Below are 26501 nucleotides of genomic sequence, written 5' to 3'. Positions count from 1 at the left end.
AGCGAAACAAAGCAAAACAACCCCGAGTCTGAAAAACTTTTAGATCTAACCAGTAATTTATAGGAAATACGAGGGTCAGAGGGACCTGTTAATGAATACCACAGGATGCAATTAGCAGAATCCAGAGTGTGGGAAGTTTGACGACAAATTACTAGGTTTTTTCCAAGAAAAAATTTTTCAACAAAAAATTACTAGGAAAATAAAATAGAGGAGATGCCAATGAGTTGGAAAAGACTGAAAAAAATAGCAAATAATCACAATGGAGGAAGCTTTAAGAAAACGTTAACAAAGAAAAATTTTTAAGGCAATCAAGGAACTATGTACACTGACTAGGCTTTTAATAATATGATGGAATTGCATTACATTTTATGTGTCACAAATAGCATTGTGTTTATTTTTCCTAAGGAGCGGTTATCTTTTAAAGATACATACTGAATGAAATATTATGTCTGGGACATGTTTGGGATGAAATAGTAGGTCTGTGATTTGGTTCTAAATCCAGAGGGTTAAGAAGTGGGAGGAGGTATAGATAGACAGGATTGGTCATGGACCAGCACTCACTGAAGCTGGGTTCAGTGGTTATATTATTCTCTCTACTTCTAAATGCCTGAAAATTTCTATAATAAAAACAGTTTTGTGTGCAGAGTTTTTTGTTTGTTTGTTTGTTTGTTTGAGAGAGAGAGAGAGAGCGCATAAGCTGACAAGGGGCTCCATCTCAGGACACTGAGATCATGACCTGAGTCAAAATCAGGAGTCAGACAATTAACCGACTGAGCCATCCAGGTGCCTCTTGTGGTGGGTATTTTTATTTTTATTTATTTTTTATTTTAAAGATTTTATTTATTTATTTGAGAGAGAGAGAATGAGAGAGAGAGAACACCTGAGAGGGGATAGGGTCAGAGGACGAAGCAGACTCCCTGCCGAGCAGGAAGCCCGATGCGGGACTCGATCCAGGGACTCCAGGATCATGACCTGAGCCGAAGGCAGTCACTTAACCAACTGAGCCACCCAGGCGCCCTGTGGTGGGTATTTTTAAACATAATAAGCAAAATGAGATTTTTTTTAGCTGATCCCACTTAGGTAAATGAAATACCTATACACAAAACAGCCACACACTTTACAAGAGCCCAAAGTGATAGCATCTAACACTTGAGAGTAGGGAATGAGGATAAAGGGAGTTAATTTTTTTTTCAGTTTGTTTTTTTTTAAGTTTTTATTGAAATTCCAGTTAGTTAACATACAGTGTAATATTAGTCTCAGGTATACAATTAGTGATTCAACATTTCCATACATCACCTTGTGCTCATCACAAGTGCCCTCCTTCATCCCCATCACCTATTTACCCCATCCCCCCACCCCCTCCCTCTGGTAAGCATCAGTTTGTTCTCGATTGTTAAGAGTCTGTTTCTTGATTTATCTCTCTCTCTTTTTCCCCTTTGCTCATTTGTTTTGTTTCTTAAATCCCACATGAGTAAAATCATATGGTATTTGTCTTCCTCTGACTGACTTATTTCACCTAGCGTTCTACCCTCTAGATCCAACCGAAATGAAGCTCCAGAAGGGTTTTTTAAAGACCGGTGATGACTGTCTACCACGGACCGAGGAGTGGATCAACGTCATCCTCTGCACCTGAAGTCCAAGGAAAGAGAAAAGATGGGAGATGGAAAAGCCTGAGGATGCACAGAAATTCCTGTGGCTCCACCGCTCAGGAAAAAGCATTGTTGACACTTTGGTGTTTCCTTCTAGTGTTTTCTCTACACTTACAGAAATTGACCCTTTCCTTTTCACTCATTCCCAGACTTCAGAGACACATAGAAATTCCTTCAAATTCTGGATTACCCATTTTATTAGTGGTGTTATTTGGGTCAAGATGCTTCCTCTTGTCCAGTGTTAGATTTCTTATTCTGAAAAATAGGAATGATCGTAACCAGCCTCTTAAGATTGCATGATGTTGAAGTAAAATGATCGCTGTGAAAAGCATCGGACATCACTGGGAACCCAGCAGGGACTCGGTAATTCCAGCTGCTTTTCTTCCTAGAGGTTCACTGGGGTAGCTCCACCAGGTACTTGGCACAGAGTCGTGCAGACAGAGGCTGATGATCAGTATTTGTCAAACTGAAGGGAACTGAGTTGTGACAGAGCCAGACCTCACATTTGGTTTTTCATCTCCAAGCATCTCCCTTTTCTGCCAGGATGTAGATACAAAAAAAAAAAAAGGGATGGCATGCACTCTGCATTTTTTCCTGTGTTCCATTCTCCGGGTTCTATGTGCAGGGAAAAGGAGCTCATTTATTGGGCCCCCCAATTCTCATGGCGGTGGTAAGACACCCCAAAAATGTTTTTGTTTTTGTTTTTGTCATCTGCAGTGTTTTCCAGGGAAGAGTTCAAAGATGTGGAAATTGACAGAAATGCTGTGAGAAATCTTGAAAAAGGCTTCCTGGCTGCAAGGAATATATATGCAAGTTCACTCTTGAGGACGCAAAGGCTCCCAGAGGTGTCCTGCTCTCAGAGTCTCTGTTTCACATGAGCTCTCCTGGAAGCCACCACACGTTGGTAACGTGTCGTTTTCCTGACACACTATGGGGTGGCCGGGGATAGAGCTGGGGACAGGCGCCCAAACAGTCATGACCCCAGCGTGGCTGGCTGTGGGGCTCCCAGGCCTCTGCATCAAAGCTGTGCTCACCAAGGGGCCAATGGGTCCTGTGAATGTTTTCAGTTCGTGTTTTGCCTTTGTTGTTAGGAGAAGTTGTAGGCTCTGTTGGCATTTGTGAATCGCAGACTTTTTAGAAATTTCTAGAACATGGGCCTTGTGGGTCTCAAGGGCCTGCTTGACATCTGGCTATGAGGTGACGGCACTAGGTCACATAGGCAGGACCCCCACAGCAGGGTACAGGTTAGAGCACCAGAAAGCTGAGGCGGGGGTCAAGGATTCTTTCCTTCCCTCCCAGAAATATCAGAATGGGCCATGAAAGGAGTTCATGGGCATCTATTTCCTCAGTCCCATTTGCTTTTATTTTATTATTATTATTTTTTAGTCCTGTTTACTTTTTTTTTTAAAGATTTTATTTATTTATTTGAGAGAGAGAGACAGCACGAGAGAGCACAAGCTGGGTGAGGGGCAGAGGGAGAAGCAGACTCCCCTATGAGCAGGGAACCCGACACGGGGCTCAATCCCAGGACCTGGAGATCACGACCTGAGCCGAAGACAGACGCTTCACCGACTGAGCCCCCGGGGGGTGCCCCTGGAGTCTCTTCTTGTCTCTGTTGAGCAGGTCTTCCTTCTTTGGTGTGTCTGCTCTGCTTGTTTCTCATCATCATGGTGCTCATGGTTGCTTCTACCTGTAATAGAGCCATGACAGCCAATGTTTGTAAATCACTCCAGAGCTTAGAGAGCTTTGGTCCTGGACAGGTGGCTTGGTCTTTCTTAGTCTGGAAAGAATCTTTGCTGAGGGCTGTAGTTGGATCTCAAGGAAAGAGGAGTGCTGACTCGCGCATAGCTGTGTCCACAGACACTCACGGAGGACCAGCTAGGACCAGGCTCTGCCTGATGTGGAGGGGGACAGAGTCCAGTGGGAATTCCTGCTTCCTTAGAGCAACCCCAGCTGACCCAAATAACAAGCTCTAGTTCCAGTGCTAACTAGTTGTTACTAACTAGCATGTGCCCTTGGCAAGCCGCATCCCCTCTTGGGGCTTCAGGAACCCTCCGAGGAGCGAGAAGCTGGACTGGACAACACAGGTGGCTCCCCCCCGTCTCTCCCGAAGTCCATCCAGTTAATAAAGGCCATGGCCGGGCCAGCCTGGAGGCTGGCTCTATTCTAGGTCATCTCTTTTCAAGAAGTAGACAAGGAATAGACTTTGCCCAGGGCTGCAGAGTGTCTTCAGGGTAAGTGATGCTCTAGTCTTGTTTCCGATTTTTAATAAACACTGAAGAGCAACCCTCCCCCCACCCCGGGGGCTGTGCCAGAGCCCGTTGATTGCTAACCCAGTGCTTGCTTGCTTATTAAGGCCACAAGTGCTGGGAACAGCAAAGGAAAATCAAATCTCGATAAAAATCATGGGCTCTCTGGAGCACAGACCTTTATCAAATCCTACTCTACTGGTAACATCTCAGGACACAGAGAGGCTTTTGCTCTATTTTTGGAACTGCAGGGAGATTTAAATCAATGGCCATTTGTTGAGTGTCACCTGCGGTAGATAGTTTGGGGTGACTGAGCCTCAGCCTCGTATGGGAATCAGACGTGGCCTACACTTGAATAGCACTTTCCAGTTTACAGAGCATATTCACAGGGTCTCAGTTAATCCTTACTACAACACTGGGAGGAGCTAGAAACTCAGAGAGGTGAGGTGATTTCCGTAAGGAGAGGCCAGTGTTAAACAGGAGGGCTTCTGCCTCTAGATTCAGGGTGTTTTGGACTGTATCATGTGACACTGATACAGTTAGATTGTTTGGAGACACAGCCTGGAGAGTTCAAAAATGTATTCTTATTGTTCTTTATGAAAGGTTCTTGGAGGTGTTAACATTTGATATAAGTCTTAAGATGAGTATGATTTTTTTTTCCTTTTTTACTATTTGAATAGGTCATCATAGATTTGGAAAGCGTAGTAAAATGCAAGAACCAAACTAACAAACAAAACAAAAGACTTATAATCCCAATACACAGGTGTTGCCACTGTACATGAGGTACATTGTTCCTTCCAGTTTTTTCCTTTGCATTTTTTTCTTTAGTTGAAATCACACTCTTTTTTCTTTTTTTTAAAGATTTTATTTATTTATTTGACAAAGAGAGACACAGCAAGAGAGGGAACGCAAGCAAGGGGAGTGGCAGAGGGAGAAGCAGGCTTCCCGCTGAGCAGCGAGCCTGTTGTGGGGCTCAATCCCAGGACCCTGGGATCATGACCTCAGCCGAAGGCAGATGCTTAACGACTGAGCCACCTGGGCACCCCTGAAATCACACTCTTGACATAGTTTTAAACTGTTTTTCTCTTTACCTTACATTTTATCACATACAGTTTGAATGGGTTGAACTCCAGTAGGAAGTGATGGTGTGTGATTAGGGAATGCTGTGCTAAGAACTAAGCTGGAGAAAAGGTGTGGGGACAGGGAAAGGCAGGGCATATTCAGGAAACGGTGAGTAATTCTTTGAGGCTAACCTTGTGGTTCAATGAGGAATTGCATCGTAGCAGGGAGTCTGGAAAGACATTCAGTGTCAGATGGTGGAGAGACTTGAATGGCCCCTCAAGGAATTTGTATTCTCATTAAAGAACACTACACTATACATTGTACACATTTAGAAACATACAAACAAGAGCGTTTAGAAATAATTCACAATCTGCACAAATAGAATTGCTATTAATGTTTGATACATGTAAAAACTTCCAATGTCTTTCTGTACACAATTATCTTCTTTTTTCCCCAAAGACACAACACACTGATTCTTTTCTAATCTGATTATAATTCCACAGATGTCTTTCTTGGTCATTAAAAATTCTTTTGCAATAATGGTTTTTAAACATTTGATGCACTGGGAACTCTGTGTTTAAACAAAATCCTACCAGGAACCACAAAAGCCAAAAAGGATAAAAATAAGGCTACTGTGATCAGAGCATGAGTGAAGGCCCTGACGCCTGCTTGACCCTGGAAGACACGCTGACCCCATTCTGAAAACCACTGTTCCATCACGTCATTTTTATGGCTGCATGGTAAGAATATAGCACCATCTAGTTAATCAGTCAGCTTGGTTGTTTCCAATTTTCTGCTTTGTAAATTGATACTACATTCTTTGAGCACATCCCATAATTATTTCCCAATGAAGGTTTTTGAACATGGGCATGACATAATCAGAGCTATTAGTGTGAATGCCAAATACAGTAAAATCTGACTTAACTGGAATTCAGCTAACCACAATCCTTAATTAGCCAATTTTCTTTTACTCAACTTTGGGAAACATAGAGGAAACTCCCTCTCTTCCTCCCTTCCTCTTTTTCTCTCTCTCAAACACACACACACACACACACACACAGGGAAAGAGAGAAAGAAAATTATGAAATAGGGATAAATTTAACAAATCTGTAAATGTACTCTGAAAACTATAAAACATTACTGAGAGAAATTAAAGATAAGTATAAATGGTGACATATACCATATTCATGGACTGGAAGATTCAATATTGTTAAAATACCAATTCTTACCTCCCTCCTCCCCCAAATGCCAGTTCTCCTACAAACTCATCTATAGATTAAACACGACGACATTCAAAATTTAGCAGGGTTATTTTAAAATTCAGCAAGCAAAATTTAAAATGTATGTGGAAATCCAAAATAATACTGAAGAAGAGCAGAGTTAGAGGACGTACACTATCTAGTTTCCAGATCTACTATAAAGCTAAGAGTAATCAAGATAGTATGGTACTGAACTAAAGGTGACATATAATATAGACCAATGGAATAGACTAGAAAGTCCAGAAAGAGACCCCCACAAAAATATGGTCAATTGATTTTCTAGCAAGATGCCAAGACAGTTAAATGGGGAAAGGATGATCTTTTCAATAAAAGGTGCTGGAATAATTGGTTGGTTACATGCACAAAAATGAACTAAAACTATAAAACTTATTTAAAAAAAAACAGCAGAGAATATTTTCTTTTTATATTGTAGCAATTAAAATTTTTTTTTATTAACATATAATGTGTTATTTGTTTCAGGGGTACAGTTCTGTGATTCGTCAGTCTTACACAATTCACAGCGCTCACCATAGTACTTACCCTCCCCAATGTCCATCACCCAGCCACCCCATCCCTCCCACCCCCCTCCACTCCAGCAACCCTCAGTTTGTTTCATGAGATTAAGAGTCTCTTCTGGTTTGTCTCCCTCTCTGGTTTCATCTTGTTTCATTTTTCTCTCCCTTCCCCTATGATCTTCTGTCTTGTTTCTCCAATTCCTCATATCGGTGAGATCATATGATGCTTGTCTTTCTCTGATTGACTTATTTCGCTTAGCATAATACCCTCTAGTTCCATCCACATCATTGCAAATGGCAAGATTTCATTTTTTGATGGCTGCATAATATTCCAGTGTGTGTGTGTGTGTGTGTGTGTGTGTGTGTGTGTGTGTATCACATCTTCTTTATCCATTCATCTGTTGATGGACATCTAGGCTCTTTCCATAGTTTGGCTATTGTGGACATAAACAGCAGAAAGTCTTAATGACCTTGAATTAGGCAAAAAATTTTTAAGTAGGACACATAAAAAAATCAATACTTTGGACCATCAAAATAAAAAATATGTGTTTTTTGAAAGCACAATTAGGAAAATGAAAAAGCAAGCCACAGACTGGGAGACTATGTTAGCAAAACATACATAAAATAAAGGATTTGTGTTCACAAGGTATAAAGAACTCTCACAACTCAATAACAAGACAAGATAATTAAAATTAGGCAAAAGATCTGAGTAGACATTTTATTTTAAAAATATAGATGCCAAATAAGCACATGAAAAGATGTTCAACATCATTAGTCATTAGGGAAGTGTAAATTTAAACCAAAAGGAGATACTACTACATACCCATTGAAGTGGATAAAGCTTAAAAGATTGATAATGCCAAGGTTTGGCTACAATGTGAAGCAACAGTTTACATTTACTTACCAAGTTAAACATTCATTTACCATATGACTTAGAAATTCTACTCTCGGGTATTTTTCAAGTGAAATGAAAACATTATGTCCACACAAAGATTTATACATGAAGACTCATAACAGCTTTGTTTGGAGTAGCCCCAAACTGGAAGCAATCCAAAAGTCCATCAGTTGATAAGTAGATAAAGAAAAATCTATATCTTAATGTAATACTGCTTAGCAATTAATAGGTATGAACTACTGATACACCCAATACGATGGATGAATCACAAAAGCATTACTAAGTGAAAAAAGCCAGATGCAAAATGAATACACAGTATGTGTTTTTTTAAAGATTTTATTTATTTATTTGAGAGAGAGAGTGAGCGATGGGGGGTGGAGGAGAAGAGGGAGAGGGACAAGCAGACTCTGCACTAAGCACAGAGCCTGATGCAGGGCTCAGTCCCATGACCCTGAGATCATGACCTGAGCCGAAACCAAGAGTCAGATGCTTAACCAACTGAGCCACCCAGGCGCCCCTACACACTGTATGTATTTATATGAAGTTCTAGAAAAGTTCTAGAAAAGGCAAGTCTAGAGGTGCTGGGTGGCTGAGTTGGTTAAGTGCCTTCAGCTCAGGTCATGATCCCAGGGGTCCTGGGATTGAACCCTGCATCCTCAGGCTCCTCCTCAGTGGGGAGTCTGCTTCTCCCTCTCCTTCTGCCTCCTCCTGCCCTCTGCTCATGCTCTCGCTCACTCTCTTTGTCTCTCTCTCAAATAAATAAATAAAATCTTAAAAAAATAAAAGAAAAGGCAAGTCTATGGTGATGATAGCAGATCAGTGTTTGCTAGGGGTTTGGGGCTTAGAGATAGGAACTGACTGCAATGTTCTAAATCATATTTTTTGGTAGTGGATATATACATATATATGCCAAAACTCATCATGTACACTTAAAATTGTGAATTTTATTGTAAATAAATTATACTTCTACTGGCATGTGGGTTCATCTTTGTCCACTTTTTTTTTTGTCATTTGTCATTCTTCTAGCCACTTAGCTTCACATGTAACGGTTCAGAATTGCAGTGTCTTCTAATGTCAAGGATAGAGTTTGTGTTTCTGTTTGTTATTTTCTTCGTTGTTTTGAGGTAATTTTTGAGAGAAAAAGAAGTAGGAATGTCTTCTCCTCACCTTCTTAAACTTGGAAGTCTTATAGATGATATTTAAAACCACGGGACTGGAGCTATCCATATTTAATGCATTATTTTACATTTTGAGATACTATACTGAGTTTCTACAATGATAAATAAGGACTGAGTCTCCTATACCTCCCTATTTCCCATTCCCTACCCCCCAACATAGTTATAAAACAATTTTAGTTATATCAATAATCAGTATATATACTTGCTCATGACTGCACAAATGGCATTTACTAGAGAACCACATTAACACTATGTTCATACCAAATTTCTTTTTTTTTTTTTTTAAAGATTTTATTTATTTATTTGAGAGAGAGAGAATGAGAGACAGAGAGCAGGAGAGGGAGGAGGGTCAGAGGGAGAAGCAGACTCCCCACTGAGCAGGGAGCCCGATGCGGTACTCGATCCCAGGACTCCAGGATCATGACCTGAGCCGAAGGCAGTCGCCTAACCAACTGAGCCACCCAGGCGCCCCATACCAAATTTCTTATTCAGTCTTTCACTTTTACTGGAGTCACTCATTTCCTCCTTTTCTTCCCATGTGCCTGATTTTCTATGCATCATTAATTTTTCCTAATGTTCTAACAAAGTCTACCTCAATTCTATCAATGTTTTCCATAATCTCCAATATGTCATATGCATCTTACTCCTAGAGACCTTCCTTTCAGAGCCTTCCTTCCATGTTCTTCAATTTAGACTGGACATTATAGAGATGTCGTCTGGAAATTTCCATTCACCATCATCATGGGGACTCACATTGCCTCTTATGCTGTAGATCCCTTGCTTCCTCGATTCTATGGGTTCCCATCTTGGTTTACTCCCTTCTTTATTGGATCATCACCTCTAGTAGTCCACTAAACGTACAAGGAAAGGGTACAAGGGAAGGAAATGATATTAGTTCTTGCATGCCTGAAATATTTTACCCTTATCTGATGGATGGTTTGGCTGAATATAGAGGTGTAGGGTGCAGATTAGAACATTGAAGTCATTGGTCTCTTGTCCACTAGATTACAGTGTGGAGAGGTCAATGGATTCTGATTTTCTTTTCCTCCCTAGAAGTTTACAGCATCTTCTCTGTATCCCTCGTATTTGAAAAGTTCACAATGATGTACCTGACTCTGGGTCTTTTTCATTCCTTATGCTAGCCCTTTTGAGTTGGAAACATATGCTTTAGTTCTGAGAAATTTCCTTATGTTATTTCCTTGGTAATTTTTTCCCCTTGGCTCTCTATCTGGCATTTCTAGCAGATAGCTTTCAACCCTGTAGACTTCTTTTCTTGCTTTATCTTTTCTCTGCTATTTTCCATCTTTTTCGTCTTTTTGTTCTGGAATGTTCTCTGAATTTATTTTTTATATTAAATTTTTATTTTGAAGCTGTCTGATTTCTCCCAATTCTTTTTTCCACTTGTTTTCTGCCTTTCAAGTTAGAAGCCTTTTCCCATGTCTGGAGGTGCTTGGCCATCAGCTCTCAGGAGCCTAGAAAGCTCTTTGCACATAAGCCAGATGTGGGCCCTAGGGCTTCCGCCTAATAGGACAGAGTTCAAACCCACTATGAAGAATCCCAAATGGTAGTTTCTGGAATTTATACCAGAGAAGACTCTCATCTCCTGCCTGGGGAGATGTAAAACTTGCTACCGACATTCTGGAAAGGAAGTTAAGAGCAGTATTCAGATTTTCACTCAGTTATCCAGTTCCCAGACTGTGCTTCCTCCTGCCCCACCCACCCACTCTCCAGCCTCTTCAATTGCCATCACCTCCTCCTTCCATTTCTTTGGTCCCTGTGGACTTGGCCCTTTTATGTGATTGTTATTTTGGTGGAAATAGGAAATAATGCATTATTCAGCCTGCCCTGTGTTGTTTCAGTGATAAGGAGACTGAGATTCAGAGAGGGGTTGCCTTCTTTGTGGGACCCCATGACTCCCCAAGTCACTGCTTCTGTCTGCTTCTGTCTGGATCTCAACTTCCTCAGACATAAAATGGAAGAATAGTTCTAGGTGAATTTCAGAAACTTTATATCCTGGAATTGTATGTTTCAAGAGATCAGAACCTGATCTCCATGGCTATTTTTTAAAAAGATTTATTTATTCATTTTTAGAGAGAGGGTGTGTGCACAAGTGGGGGGAGGGGCAGAGGGAGAAAGAGAGAGGGGAAGCAGACTCCCTGCTGAGCAGGGAGCCCAACTCGGGGCTCGATCTCAGGACCCTGAGGTCATGACCTGAACTGAAACCAAGAGTCAGAAGCTTAACGGACTGAGCCACCCAGATGTCCCTCTGTAACTATTTAATTTGTCCTATTTTTGGTGCCTTCATGATGTCCCACCAATCCCCATCTTTTTTGGGGGGTGGGGAGGGGTAGAGGGAGAGAGAGGATCTTATGTAGGCTCCACAGCCAGTGTGGAGCCCAGAGATGGTGCTCGATCTCACAACCCTGAGATCATGACCTGAGCCAAAAGCAAGAGTCTGACACTGAACCCACTGAGCCACCCAGGAGCCCCCTGCATCCAACGCCCTTCTAAGACTTCTTCTCCCCTTCTCCCAAATCAAGGGCTACAGGTAAAGGCTGGCTTCATGGGTGTGGAGCCTATACAGTCACATTTGTTTAATGGTCTGCTGTTCTGGCCTGAAAATTTTTATTAATTTTTGAACCAGGGGTGCCACTTTCATTTTGTGCAGGGCCCCATGAATTATGTAGGTAGTCCTGGCCCCAGGATGGTCACCAGCCAGGACTCCTCTTTCAAGGATTTTATAGCCCATAACCAGAGCTACAAGTCCTGTGGCTCTGCTGAGCCTGCTTCCCAAAAGGGAGGGAGGAGCATGGAGAGAAGCGCCTCCCCACCAGAAATGGAGAAACCAGCCCCCAACAGGTTCTGCAACTTGCCTGAGATCTTATCACTCAAGGGTCTGGGAAACGCCTGACTTATTTAAGGCAAACTCAGAGTACCTCACACAATCTTAGAAGGTTGTTTTGCTTCTGTTTAATTGGGGCCGTGCCTTCTGGCGGTTGATGTCCTTTGACAAGGCAATTTTGGATTCAGAGGACTTTATTCATCCATCTACTCATTCACTAAAGAAACCTTGACGAAGCAGGGAGAGTAAGCAGGGAGAGCAGGCTCTTTGGAGCCCTCTTCCCCCTCTTCCTCCTGCTGGCCGCACCACCTGACTTGACCTCCCGAGGCTCAGTTTTTCTTCCTGTTTGATGAGAAGAGAATAATTACCTCCCAGTTCAATGATGAGATGACCTGTGTAATGGGCCTGGTGCCGTGCCTGACACACAATGTGCCCAGCAAGTGCTCATTCCTCCAGCCTTCTTCCCAGCACTAGGCAAACCATAAAAGATTTCAGCTTCAGCTGTGGACAGGCCAGGCCACAAGCAGGCTTGGGAACAGCCAGAAGGTCCATTCATTGGTGGGGGACATACTAGAGTCTCTCTTCCCTTCAGCAGAAATGTTGATGGGAGCCCAAGGAGGAAGGCTCATGCATCTGAGAAGTGTCCGGACGGCATTTGCTTTCAGGAACATCCCTGTGCTTTGTGATTAACATTTAATAGGTTCCAAGAAAGCTTTGAAGTTAATAATATGTCTCCCCTCCCTTTCAACCTATGATGATCTTTCAACCAATGATCTTCAAGTGATACACTTATGTCTGTAATGAAATTTGGAGGCTCTGGCAAGGAGCAAGCCAAAGACTTGCTCTTATCTTTATTGAAAAAAAAACCTTAAAAGTCTAGTTATGAAAATTAAGCCCACAGAGAGACATGGCCCAGGAATGTGTCCTGAGAAATGCCTCTTCCCCAGGCTGTTCCTGTTCAGTAAGATAGATCGGGGAATGATCTAGTAAATTTAGCCTCATGACAATTTATGGCATTCGTTCTCACTTTCCAGTTTACAGATGTTTGACAAAGTCTTTGCACATCCATCACCTCATTTGTACCTTACAATCTCAGAAGGTGTTTTGTGAAAGTTATTATCCCCACACTGCAGATGAGAAAACTGGGCCCTGGAGAAGTGACCTGTCCAGGTCACGTAGCTACCCCAAACATACCAGGGCCAGGATTCAAATCTACTCTCTTTATTGCAGAGTCTCTGCTCTGTTGCCTCCTTGAAATAGTATTTAGTTATTCCCACACTTAGTAGAACCTCCTTTACTAAACTTTTAGCTGAGGTGTGCTGGGTTCCAAGCCTGGGGATGCTGGCAGCATCAGGAAGTCGGGAGAAGGCAGTGGGACCAGCTCTAATGTGGCCACCAGGGCCCCCGACCAGGGCCCCTGCCTGGTGGAGTGGTGGTCACATTCCTGGAATTCCCATGGCCTGGTCAGGACAGAATAATGCAGCCCCTCAGGCTCATCAGGGGCCAGATCTGTCCCTCTCACCCACTCAAGGGCTTTGCTTGGACTTTGCCTGTAATCTCCCCTCTCTTTCCTACTAGCCAATATTTCTTTTCCATGAGCACACAAACATGCTACAACTTCCCTGTTTAACCCCACTGTGTCTCCCTATAGGGTTGACCAATTCTTTACTCTTCCTTTCAGCAAAATTCCCATGGGCCTTGTCTTTACTGTCTACTGTTTCCTCCCGTTCTGCCTTGAACCCATGCCAATCAAACTTCCACCCTTCCTACTTGACCAAAATCATCTTGTCCATGACAATTATCTTGCTGGATCCTGGGCTAAGCTCACCCAACTCTTAATAGCATTTGACATTTTTTCTTTCTTGAAACACTATTCATGTGGCTCTGGTCACTGCCCTTCACTGGTTCTCTCCTTCTACCATCTTTGCTGGATTGTTCTGTTCTGCCTGACTTCTACCTGTTACAGTGCCCTCATCTCAGCCCTGGTCCCTTTCCCCTCATCTACGATCTACACTCCCTCGGTGTCTGCATTTAGTCCTGGGCTTTAAATCTCATGTTTACACCACAGCTCCCAAATTCACATCTCCAGCCAGAACACTTTTCCTGAATTCAAGACTCATTTGTGCAACTTCCTATTCAGTATCTCCTCTTGTATTTCTTACAGTCATATCAAACTTAACATGTCCCAAATCTAGATCTCACCCCCCAACCTGCCCATAACCATCCCAGTGAAGGACTCCACCATGACCTTACTATGCCATCTTCGATTCCTCTCTTTTTCTCACAACTACACCCAATCCATTGTTGGCTCCACCTTCAAAGTATATCTATTTTCTCCTTGGCCACAAAACCAAGTACTGGTCTGGTCCTCCCAGTGAGTCATTTTCATTCCTTCCTCTCCTCCTTGGTCCATTCCCCACAGAGACCTGAACAATACTTCAAAGTGTAAATTAGACCATGCCGCTCTTGTGCTCAAAATCCTTCAATGACTTCTCAGCACACTTAGAATTAAATTGAGGGGCACCTGGGTGGCTCAGTCGTTAAGCGTCTGCCTTCGGCTCAGGTCATGATCCCAGGGTCCTGGGATCGAGCCCCGCATCGGGCTCCCTGCTCCACAGGAAGCCTGTTTCTCCCTCTTCCTCTCCCCCTGCTTGTGATCTTGCTCTCACTGTGTCTCTCTCTGTCAAATAAATAAATAAAATCTTAAAAAAAAAAAAAAGAATTAAATTGAAATGCCTAACCGTGGCCTCAGAAGGAATATTCAAAACACCCATATTCAGTAATATATTCATGTATAAGAGTCTATATAAGTGGAAATTTAAAATGTATTCCCTTTTATTTTCTAAATAACCCAAACTAAATCTGTTTATAGAATAAAACTGCGGGGCACCTGGGTAGCTCAGTGGGTTAAGTAATCAACTCTTGATTTCGGCTCAGGTCATGATCTCAGGGTTATGAGATCAAGCCCCGTGTGGGGCTCTGTGCTGGGTGTGGAGTCTAATTGAGATTCTGTCTCTCCCTCTCCCTCTGCCCCTTCCCCACCACCCCTGAAATAAATAAATAAATCTTATTTTATTTTATTTTATTTATTTGAGAGAGAGAGTGAGAGAGATAGAGCACAAGAGGGGGTAGGGTCAGAGGGAGAAGCAAACTCCCCCCTGAGCAGGGAGCCCGATGCGGGACTCGATCCTGGGACTCCGGGATCATGACCTGAGCCGAAGGCAGTCGCTTAACCAACTGAGCCACCCAGGCACCCAAATAAGTAAATCTTTTAAAAAAGAATAAAACTGCCAACAAAATAAGTTATAACAGAGCATTCACCAAATCAGTCTAATAATTTCTAAGTCATTTGTTGGTTTTCAGAAATTACTGGTGTGATCTTTTGATATGTTCTTATAAATTAAATAATGCCCCTATTGACAGAGGGAAATGCATCCAACTTTTCCAATAACTTCCCCAATAAATCAGTAGCTACTAGGTAAGTTGTAGTCTCAAAATAGAGAATTTCTCTCAATAACAATATTATTTGTGGTAATGAATTGTCTCTCAGCTGCTATTCAACCAAGAACAATTATATTAAAATATTTTCTGATCCTTACAGTATCATCTGAGATTCTTCCATATTCAACATCTTATTATTGGCTTAGTCACAAAAACCTTTTGTGGAGCACCATGTCTAATGATGTTGAGCCTGATCCTTCCTGAGAGGCTCAGAGAATGGCTGCCAAAACTGCGTGCCCCACTAGGCTACTCAGTTTTGACTCCTGGCTCAGACGCTTACACAAATTTTAGACAACCTTTGTTTTAGTTTTCTTGTATAGAAAATGGGGCTCACGGTGAGTTAACAAATTTAGAATGGTGCCTGGCTCAGAAAATGCTAGATATGCATTAGCTCTCACTTTACTAAGAAAACCCTATTGTTAATGCCCTTGACTAGAAGGCCTGTGGTGGGTTTTCACAAAGGGATGCCCTTCACTGGAAGTAAAATTGAGTATGAATGGTGAAAAGTGGGAGCTGCACTCTGGAATCCTCGGGCTCTTCCTTCCTCGCAGCCTCCCTCCTGTGGAGGGAGTACTGCTATTCCAACAAAGCCCCAAATGCCTGGCTAGTATTTGTGTGGGCCCCCCACTTGTCTGCTCCCCCAGGCTGCTCCCCCTGCCCTCTCTGAGCCAAAATTCCATGAAGGCTATCATTTTTACAGGCTGGCATGGGTTAAGTGGGCAGTACAAGGCAGCCATGGCCTGCTGACTGGCCCCCCCCACTGATCCATGGGGTGCCCCTTCTCCATTCCCTCTTCCCCAGTGGGAGCCAATGATGGTAGCCAGGAGGTGGGATCTACCAGGGACATCTGGTACAATGCATGGGACAGACTATGGATGTACTGGCTGATATCAGTCCTGTGGGGCCAGGGGACCTCCGGGCAGTCAGGGCCCTGCCCAGTGCTTTCACCCTGAGGCCCACAGCTCTACCTCTTACCCATTATCCTGGCCACACTGGCTTCCTTTTGTTTCTCAAACACACCAAGCCTAGTGTAGCCTCAGGGCCTTTTCACTCTCCCTGGGATACATTTCCCCACATTCCTGCATGGCTCTCGCATTCCCATTTTGGCTCCACTGGCCCTTCTTCAGGGAAGTCTTCCTCATGACCCTATACAAATTCTGTTCACTCCACCCCACCCCAGTCACCCTATAAACCTACCTGGCTTGAAAGCATGAATCACTCCCTAAAGTTATATTTTATATTTATCTGTTTTCTATCATTCTGCCATGATATGGCTGAAACAGGAGATGACAAATACTGCTGCAAATACTGTTAAGAGATGCAGAAACTGCCAAAAATTTAGAAGAAAACGAGTGTTATAATGTCACAGGTTTGCAGTGTGAAGGTTTGCTATCCGGCAGGATAAAATATAGATATTTCTAACAAGTCCCTTCTTGGTGGTAGTCACTGGATTCCATTTCAGTCATGGAACATGGGAAGGACTGCTTCTGAGGGGCCATTCCTGGGAAGATGCATCAGAGAACATATATTCTCCACAGTAAATCGTTATCTTTTATACGAGAGCTACTTGGAGGGGCACCTGGGTGGCTCAGTCGGTTAAGCTTCTGCCTGTGGCTCAGGTCATGATCTCGGGGTCCTGGGATCAAGCCCCACCTTGGACTCTCTGCTCAGCGGGGAGCCTGCTTCTCCCTCTCCCTCCACTGGTTCGCCTGCTTGTGCTCTCTCTCTGTCAAATAAATAAATAAATAAAATCTTAAAAAAAAAAAAAGACAGAGATAAACCTGGAAACTGCTTAAAAAAAAACAAAAGAGCCACTTGGAGATACCATGTTCATGGAATCACTGACTAGACCCACTTTGACTAGAATGGCGGAAGAGCTCTGGGATGAGGCTACAGACGGCCGGGGAGATCCGCCCGCCGCCTCCTTCCCCAGCAGCTAATGGCAGCGGAGACCACAGGCAGAGGGGCACGCGTGACTGGGGAATGCCCTGGACGCAGCTGATTTTATAAACACGGGACCTTCCAGATGTCATGGGATCCTTACCGTGACCTGTAATGAGCCGAATACCCATAAACATCTTTTGTTCCACATAGAAGGCTGTCGTCTATCTCGTGGCAAAATACTTAAAAGACCTGTCAGACTTACAGATGAGTTATCTTTTTTCTCGTGTAACAAAAAGGCAAGTATTCCTGCAATGACCAGTGGTTGTCAGTAGTACTGCCTGGCAGGTCTTCTTGAAACTGTGAATATACTTAATTCGTCCCTTCGGGGTAAAGGGGCTGTTTCAACAAAGTGAGCAGCTGAATGGCTGGGTGTGTTGACTGGCCTTATCTTTGGATTTACGATCTCAGATGTCCAGGGGGGCCCTAAAGGTGCCTGACAATTTAGTAGATTTCTGATTTAACTCTCCCATTCCCCAGAGGTATTACACCTCTGACCTCTCCTTGGACCTCGAGCAACCCTCCCGACTCTCACACTCAGCTCATGACCTCCTTCCCATTTCACCAGAAGCAGTCAGAAGGGCCCTTTCCTCACGTCCCCACCATGTCTGTACCACAGGCCCTCCCTTCCTGGCCCTGTCACAGCTGAATTGTCTATGCTCCGGCCAATCCCTCTGCCTGAGCTGCAGACCCATCCCCTCTTCCCAGCTCAGTGATAGCCCCTGAAATCATTCCCTTTCTTCCCACATCTGAAACAAGCAAGCAAAGAAACAAAACCAGACAAACAAAAATCTGCCTTGACTTTACGTTGTCTCCCAGCGATGGCACCCCTGCTTCTGTCTATGATGAAATCCCTCACAAGAGTGGTCTACACTCTTCTGCCCTTCATCCCCAACACTGAAACCACTCTTGTCAAGGGCAGTGATGACCCCATGTCCAAATCTGACATTCACACCCTGGTCTTCACCTTGCAATTCTCAGGAGCTTTTGAGGAAGCTGATGGCCCCACCTTTTGGACACACTTTCTTTGCTTGGCTTCCAGGATACCACATTCTCCTGGTTCTCTTCTGCTTCTCGGGCATTCATTCTCATCTTCCTTCTTTTTTTTTAATTTTTTTTATTTTTTTTATTTTTTTAAAGATTTTATTTATTTGACAGAGAGAGACAGTGAGAGAGGGAACACAGCAGGGGGAGTGGGAGAGGGAGAAGCAGGCTTCCCGCCGAGCAAGGAGCCCGATGCGGGGCTCGATCCCAGGACCCTGGGATCATGACCTGAGCCGAAGGCAGACGCTTAATGACTGAGCCACCCAGGCGCCCCCATTCTCATCTTCCTTATTGCTCCCTACTTAAGTATGTTGGAGTGGCCGGGTCTCGGTCCTTGGACCTTTCTGTCCACACACCCTTGATGATTTTATCCAGCCTCTGATTCCCAGATTCCTAATTCCAGTCATTAGCTTTCCACCAAACATCAAGCTCACCTACTCAACAGCATCGTCAACGTCCCCACTTGGATACTGGGTAGGCATCACTAACTTTTGAACATCCCAGCAAACTCTTGATTCTTTCCTCCACTCTATCATAAGCCCACACGTGTCTCCCTGGCCTCCACAAATGGCAACTGCATTCTCATGAGCATTCAGACCCAGAACTTTGCAGTCATCTTCAATGCCTTCTCTCTCACCCCCCACATCCGATCCATCAGGAAGACTGTGACTTTGAAATCTGTCCAGAGGTTGACTGTTTCTCCTCAGTGTCTACACCCTCGCCCTGCCCTCAGCCCACATGTGGGCCACTTCAGTGGCCTCCTAAGTGATCTCCCTGCTCCCCCCTGCTCCCTACATCCCCCTACTCCTTCCTGATCCCCCCTACTCTACACATCCCCAGAGGGACCCTTCTAAAATATGAGTCAGCTGCTGTCACTCTTCTGCCTTCCATCTCACTGAGAATAAAACCTGATGTCCTTCCTATAATCCCCAAGACCTTAGCCCTCATCTGGCCTGGCCACCTCTCCGACCTCATGGCCTCTATCACACACCTCCTTGCTTTCTCAGGGCCACCTCACTGTCTCAAGGTCTTTGCACCTGCAGTGCTGATCCCCCACCTATCTGCATGGCTCAGTCCCCTGCTTCTTTTAAATCTCCTCTCAAATGTCACTTTTATTTGAGAAGCCTTCCCAGACCAGTCTGTCTAAAACAGCAACTCCCAGCGTGCCTGTGTGGCTCAGTCAGATGGGTGTCTGACTCTTGATTTCGGCTCAGGTCGTGATCTCGGGGTCCTAGGATCGAGCCCCGTGTCAGCCTCCGCACTCAGCAGGGAGTCTGCTTGGGGATTTCTCTCCCTCTCCCTCTGCCCCTCCCCTCTCTCTAAAATAAATAAACAAATCTTAAAATAAAATAAAATAGCAACTCCCACCTCCCACCTTTCCTCCTGTCTATTCTATTTTTATATTCTGCTTTCTTTTTCCTCATGGAAGTTTTTTGCCACCTGACATATTTTATGACTTACTTATGTATTCATTATGTGACTCTGCCAGCTAGAATGTAAGCTTCACGAGGTAGAGATTGTTTTTGTTTGTTGCTTTATTCCCTGTGCCTAAAACAGTGTCTGGCACCTGCTCAGCACTCCTTTGTCTAAGGAATGAAAAAGTAATCACTTTTTTGGAAGACATATGCGCTATGGAGACTACATTTTGAGAATGAATGTTTACAAATGTTTCCATTGGTATGAAAATACTTGGTTTTCTTTATCTTTGTGGGGTATCTTTTTCTGTTATAATCACCATAAAAAGGAGTATTAAAGTAAACTAAATTTAGGACAAGAACTACAAATCTCTGTATCACACAGTGTTAAGACAAGATTACTCTAATTACAATAGTACTAATATTTTCATTGAAAGGGAGGTTATTTAATTAATAATTTATATTTTTAGCTTGTTTTGATATTTATGAGTGTCCTATAATATACATCATTAGAACAGTCCTGCATGTGTATAATTTATACAAAAATATGTATCTGTATAATAGGATATATGTTCAAAATTCTTTTCTGAAAGTTTACTGTCTAAAGGAAGAGGCATTTGGATAGGATTAGCTCTGGGGACGTATTTTAGGGTTTTGTTACATAACATTCTACTCCGATAACCAATTTCTGTGGCTTACCTATTACTTTGTAACAAACTACTATTATAATAACAAAGTATATCAGAATTTAGTGTGGCTTAGAAACAATAACCATTTTGTTGACTTGGAATTCTGTCAGTCATGAATTTGGGCAGGACTTGGCTGGGTGGTTTTCTGTTCTACCTGGCATGGGGAGAGGGCTGCATGTAGCTAGTGACCGGGCTAGGCTGGGAGATCCAAGAAGGCTTCACTCACGTGTCTGACACCTCAGTCCTCTGCGTTGCCTCATTAGTAGACGTGGCATGCTTGGGCTTCCTCGCAGCATGGCTGTCTCAGGGAAGTTGGACTTCTTGCCGCTGGCTTTCAGGACAGCACATCTGAGGAAAAGCAAAAGCTGCAAAGACACTGCTTAGAAGTTATATAACACCATTGACTCAGAATTCTGCTGCTGAAAGCTGGCCACAAGACCATGGCGATGCAAGGGGCAGGGAGATGGATCACATCTTTCAACGGGAAGAGTGGCAAAGAACGTAAGTCTACTTTAAATCCACCACAGGCTTCTTTTGCACGTCATGATTTTGTGAGATTCATCTATGTTGTTGCCTATATCAGGTATTCATTCTTTCTCATTACTGTATAGGATTCCATGGTATGACTATCACAACTTGCTATTGATTTTCCCATTGATGGACATTTGGTTGGTTGTAATTTGGGGCTGTTATAAAGAAAGTTTAATGAAAATACTTGTACATATCTTTTGGTGAACATATGTACTAATTTCTCTTGGGTATATATCTAAGGGTAGAATTGCTGAGTCATAATTAGCCTACAGTTAGCATTACTTCCAATTTTCCAAAATATTTCTGCCAATTTTCACTCCCATCAGCAATGTAGAAGACACTGAGTGTATCCATGTTTTTGCCAAACCTCGATATCGTCTCTTTAACTTTAGCCATCCCAGTGGATGTGTTGTAGCATCTCATTGTGGGTTTAATTTGCATTTTTCTATTGAGTCATGATGTTGAGCAGCTTTTCATGTATTCATTAATCTTTTAACTATCCTCTTTTGTGAAATAGTTGTTAAAGTCTTTTGCTTACTTTTTAATTTTTTTTTTATTGATTTGTAGTGGATATAAATATCTTGTAAATACCTTTTCTCAGTCTTTGGGTTGCCTTAACAATTCTGATGAAGTAAAGTTCTTAATTTTAATGAAGTCCAATGTAACAATCTTTTCTTTCACGAATAGTGCTTTTAGGATTGTGCTTTTCGGGAAATCTGTCCCATCTCAAGTCAGAAAGATATTTTCTGATTTTTTTTTCCTAGAAGCTCTATGGCTTTACTTACTATATGTGGGATTGTGATCCATTTCAAATTAATTTTTGTATATGGTGTGATGTAGGGGTCAATATTTTTTCATATGGATGTCCAACTGATGCAGAATCATTTATTGAAACACTATACTTTCCCCACTGAATTTTAGTAGCACCTTTGTTGTAAATCAGTTTATCTTACATGTTTTTGGCTCAGTTTTTGGACTTTCTATTCTGTTCCATTGATCTTTTGGTCCATTCTTGCACTACTGTTTGACTTATATATTTTCTAACGTTAAACCAACTTTACATTTCTAGAATAAACCCAACTTGGTTTTGATTTATTAACCTATTTATATATATTGCTCAATATAACAAAGGACTTGCATTCAATTTGCTGATATTTTGTTTGGAATTTTTACATCTCTTTCTGAGACAGAACGGACTTTAATTTTTACTTTTCTTCAAATATCCTTGCCATGATTTGATGTCAAGGTTATGCTAGCCTCGTAAGATGTGCTGGTAAATGCACTCACTTTTCCCATTATTTAGAAGTCTGTGTACAGGGGCCCCTGGGTGGCTCAGTCACTGGGTGTCTGCCTTCAGCTCAGGTCATGATCCCAGGGTCCTGGGATCAAGCCCCACATTGGGCTCCCTGCTCAGCAGGAAGCCTGCTTCTCCCTCCCCCAGTCCCCCTGCTTGTGTTCCCTCTCTTGCTGTCTCTGTCAAAAATAAATAAAATCTTAAAAAAAAAAAAAAAAGAATGTGTACGATGTGTACTATTTCTTTCCCAAACATTTGGTAGAATTTACCATCTTTAACTCATGAAATTGGGGTTTTCTTAGTGAGGTTTTTTTATACATAGAATCTATTTCTTAAATAAATATAGAATTGTTCAGATTTTCTATTTCTTCTATATACCTTTCAGTAACTTGTATTTTTCTAGGAATTTGTCCATCTCATCAAAATTTCAAATTTATTGGCCTAGAGTTACTGGCTCTATTACAGAATTGAGCAATGGTTAGTGTTGACTTCTGTGTCTGTCACTTACTTGGAAACTTGGGTATAGTAGCTGCTTGTGCATAACAGCAGAGCTGGGGTCCTTGCTAGGATTTAAGTCCACCCTTATTAGGCTAGAAGGGCTAAACATATCTCTTTCTGATGTACACATTCTTTCTTTAGATATGTTAATACGTTCAATTAAGGTGTTCAATAAAATATTGGCCCAGACTCCTCAATCCCTTTAAAGGTTTATTATCTCTGTTCTAATTTTATTTCCCTGTTTCCTCTTCTTGGGGTTACCTCAATGTTGCTCCACCATACCATCTCTATGTAGCTCAACTGTTTTCCAGAAATTTACCCACAGGGCGCCTGGGTGGCTCAGATGGTTAAGCGTCTGCTTTTGACTCAGGTCGTGATCTCCGGATCCTGGAGCCCCCTGCTCAGTGGGGGGGTCTGCTTCTCCCTCTCCCTCTGCCCTCCCCCGCTCATGCTCTCTCTCTCTCTCAAATGGATAAATAAAATTTAAAAGAAAGAAAGAAAGAAAGAAATATACCCACGTTCAAGCTCACCTTCAGCATAAGGCAGAATCCAGCTCACTGAGCACTTCCGCCACTGATCATTTCCATCAGACAAAAAAAATCTGTGCCAATCTGATAAGCAAAAATGGCACCTGAGCCAGAGTTTTAAGACCTGCATATTAAACCCTCCTCTAAGGGTTTTAACAGAGAAGTCTTATAGTTTAAGAAAACATTTTCTTCCAAAGGGCTGACTTTGCTCAAAACACTCAATTTTCTGTGAAAGAATGGCTGGAAAAATCTGTGACTCATTTCTGCGTAACCACACGTCCAAAGTCTCAAATCAAGGTCCGTCAACTGTTTCAACTATTTTGCATATACATGAAAATCTTACAAAGTCATTCATCTATTCAGCAAATATTTATTGATCACATCCTGTGAGCTAAGAACTGTTCCAGGCCCTGGATATATAGCAAGAAACAAAAAGACAAAGACAAACTTTCCTGATCTCGTATTTTAGTTCAGTACATTAACTCTTCAGTTGCGCATTCAGTACCGCCCCTTCCTGTTCTAATATTTCAACATCTGCAATCAGGGCTGATCTAGAAAATAAAAGGCTTATGATCAAGCTTTTCTTAGGACAATCCTTAATGCTGTAAAGATAGGGAAGGTTTTTCAGTAAGAGTCTGAAGTTGTACAGAGCCAAGGCTGGCAAATGACATGGGCGACACAAATGGACAGAACATTTGTCTAGTGCCATGATAAAATAATGAGACTGACTGCTCCACTGGACTGGAGGGGGGGCGGGTCTCTTGAAGGCTGGGACTCTTTATCTCTCATTTCCCAACTGCTGGCACAGTGCTTGGCATACAGTGGGTGTTTAATAACTTTGTGAAATAAATGAATTGACAAGTAAATAAGGAGTAAGTGGTTAGAGAGCCAGTCGTTCTCTATTCTCATCTAGTCCATGACTTTAAATACCATCCAGACAGAGAGAACTCCCAAGTGTGTTATCTCCAGTCCAGAATTCACCTGAGAACGCTAGACTCCAGTATCAAATTGTCTTCTCATCCTACCTGGAGGTCTTACCAGCATCTCTAACAGGTCCAAAATCGAACTCTTGGTTCCTCCTCTACCCGACTCCCAAACTGTTCCACCCACAGCCCGCCCCTACTCAGTGATAACTTCACTCTTCCAGAGCTCGGGTCAAAAATCTTGGAAGTCACCCTTGACTCTTTTCTTTCTCCTACCGCCCACTTCCTGTCCATCAAGTTACCCTTATGGCCCTACGTTCACAATGTGTATTTCTAGAACCTCTGTATTTCTCACTGTCTCTAGTGCTTTTACCTGGTTCAAGCTACCACTGGATCTTGTCTGGATTATTTTACTAGTCTCCTGACTCGTCTCCTGCCCTCGCCCCGCTCAGTCTCTTCTCCCCACAAGGGTCAGACTGGTCTGCCAAACATAAGTCAGATCGTGTAACTCACCCAATAGCTTCCAAGTAAAATCCTCACCTAATACTAGTAGTATCCGATTCTTACAGAGGAGGAAACTGAGGCACAGGAAGCAGAATGCACCCAGCTCTACCTCAACAACCGTGTTCTTTCCTCCAGAACCCCAAGCCTCTGCCGTGCCAGTAAAAGCCAGACTGGAGTGGACCCGGGGGGCGGTCGCGTCCCCGCTGGGGAGGGGGGCCGCCCCCGCCTCCCTGGCAGCTTGCAGGGGGAAGACGGTCCCGCAGCGAGCCGAGCCGGACCGAATCAGCGCAGCAGTAGGCGCGCCCAGTTTCTTCCCGAGGTCGGCTCCGGTTACCTCGACTGGGGAAGGAATGAAGTCTGGGAGGGGGCTGCAGGGGGTGCGGAGCTTCCCTCCCGGAGCGAGCGGAGACGAACCCGCGGCCCCAGGCGCCCGGAATCCAAAGCCGCGGTCTCCGTTTCCGCCCGGCCGGCTCCTCCGGCGCTCCCGGAAGCTGCCCTCGCCGCCCGGGTAACGGGCCCGGCGGCGGCGGCGGCGGCGGCGGCGGCGGCGGCGCCGTCGTCATGGACCTGGAGGAGGCGGTGAGGGACCCGGGCGCCCTCCGGGCCCGGCGGCGGGGCGGGAGGGGAGTGAGGCCGAGCGAAGGGGCCGGAGGACGCCGACTGGCCGTGGGGGCGCCACTGGCCGGAGGAGGGCGGGCAGAAGGCTGCGGGGCGGGGAAAGGGATGGGGCTGGCGGGCCGGGTGCGCGAGCATTTTGGGGAGAGATACTGGAATTTCTGGCTGGGCGAGGTTGTGGGTGAAGCGAGGGCGGGGCGTTAGTCCATGTGGGTGTGTTTCAGGAGGGGTATGGAGTTGTGGGTTTTATGGGGTGGCCACCCACATGGCCCATCCCCTCTCGGCCGGGCCACCCACAAGTTCCCTTTGATGCCGGGGTGGGCGTGGGAGGTCCGGGGTTGGAACCCGCTGGCTCCTGAGCACCCACCCCGCCTCCCCGCCCGTCTCACTGGGATCCTCGCCGCGGTGGGGTTTGGGCCACTCCAGGGTGATGCTAGTATGCAGTACGGGGTCATTGCAAACTTTACCGACTTGTTGAAATAAATACGGCGTTCATTTTTGACATACTACGTAAAATGCCGCATTCTTTGGCCGTATTAAAGGAATATTGGGCAATTAGATCAACGATAAGGTCAAAGACCCGAGAGTTCGGGACGACTAGTTTAGTGCCCATCAATGTAGGGTGATAGAAGGCCTTGCTCATTATAGATGCTCAATAAATGTCTATCGAATGGTGGATGGCTAACGTCTGTACATGCTAAGTTAATGAAATTAATAATTATATCTCACCATTAACCTGCATTTGCTGTGAATAGGGATCATGTCTGTTTTGCCCACCACTGAATCCCCGGCACCTAGTTAAATGCCTAATGCATACATAGGTGATTCTCCTTATATTGCTGAATGAATAAATCGAAACTTGGAACAGCCCCCATAAAAATCTGATTCTTTTGTGGTATGTGTTTTTAGTGTCATTGAGAAAGTTCCAAATGACATGCAATTTTTATTTTTATTTTATTTTATTTTTTTTTAAAGATTTTATTTATTTATTTGACAGAGAGAGAGATCACAAGTAGGCAGACAGGCAGGCAGAGGGAGAGGGAGAAGCAGGCTCCCTGCTGAGCACAGAGCCCGATGTGGGGCTCGATCCCAGGGTCCTGGGATCATGACCTGAGCCTAAGGCAGATGCTTAACCATCTGAGCCACCCAGGCGTCCCCCAATTTTTATTTTTAAAGTCTTTACTTAAATCTTGTCCTCTTTTTTCCTCAGGGCACTTTCCAGGAGTTTTATTAACTCATCCATTTTTTTCCATTTTACCCCTACCACCTTTTCTTCTTTTTTTCCCCCTCACACACAGCGTATTTTAGAAACTTTTTTAATCATTTAATTCCACTTCCAACTATTCAGAAGACTGAACCGTTCTTCTCTT

The 26501-nt window shown here is 43.7% G+C and overlaps 1 protein-coding gene and 1 long non-coding RNA gene across 3 annotated transcripts in view; one reads left to right on the top strand and one right to left on the bottom strand.

The window, feature by feature from the left end:
* Positions 1-7273: 7273 nt before the first annotated feature.
* On the bottom strand, positions 7274-25182 carry LOC145715993 (uncharacterized). Of its 2 annotated transcripts, none has more exons than XR_014138331.1 (2): positions 20466-25182; positions 7274-11991 (listed from the first exon to the last, which is right to left on the bottom strand). It is a non-coding gene; the product is annotated as an uncharacterized LOC145715993 (long non-coding RNA). The 2 variants fall into 2 exon arrangements; XR_014138330.1 differs by having other exon boundaries at positions 7274-9658.
* The window catches only part of TAF1B (TATA-box binding protein associated factor, RNA polymerase I subunit B), a 68764-nt gene continuing 67309 nt past the window's right edge, over positions 25047-26501 (top strand). The window contains exon 1 of the mRNA XM_081797224.1: positions 25047-25095. Coding sequence (XP_081653350.1) covers positions 25078-25095 — 18 coding nt within the window. The 5' untranslated portion in view covers positions 25047-25077. The remainder of the gene's footprint in view (positions 25096-26501) is intronic.

The sequence above is a fragment of the Leptonychotes weddellii genome, chromosome 10 (genome assembly GCF_054177405.1).
Source record: "Leptonychotes weddellii isolate Sample4059 chromosome 10, ASM5417740v2, whole genome shotgun sequence".
Taxonomy (NCBI): Eukaryota; Metazoa; Chordata; class Mammalia; order Carnivora; family Phocidae; genus Leptonychotes; species Leptonychotes weddellii.
The sequence above is the reverse complement of the archived record's forward strand: the minus strand, read 5'-3'. Positions and strand labels throughout refer to the sequence as shown.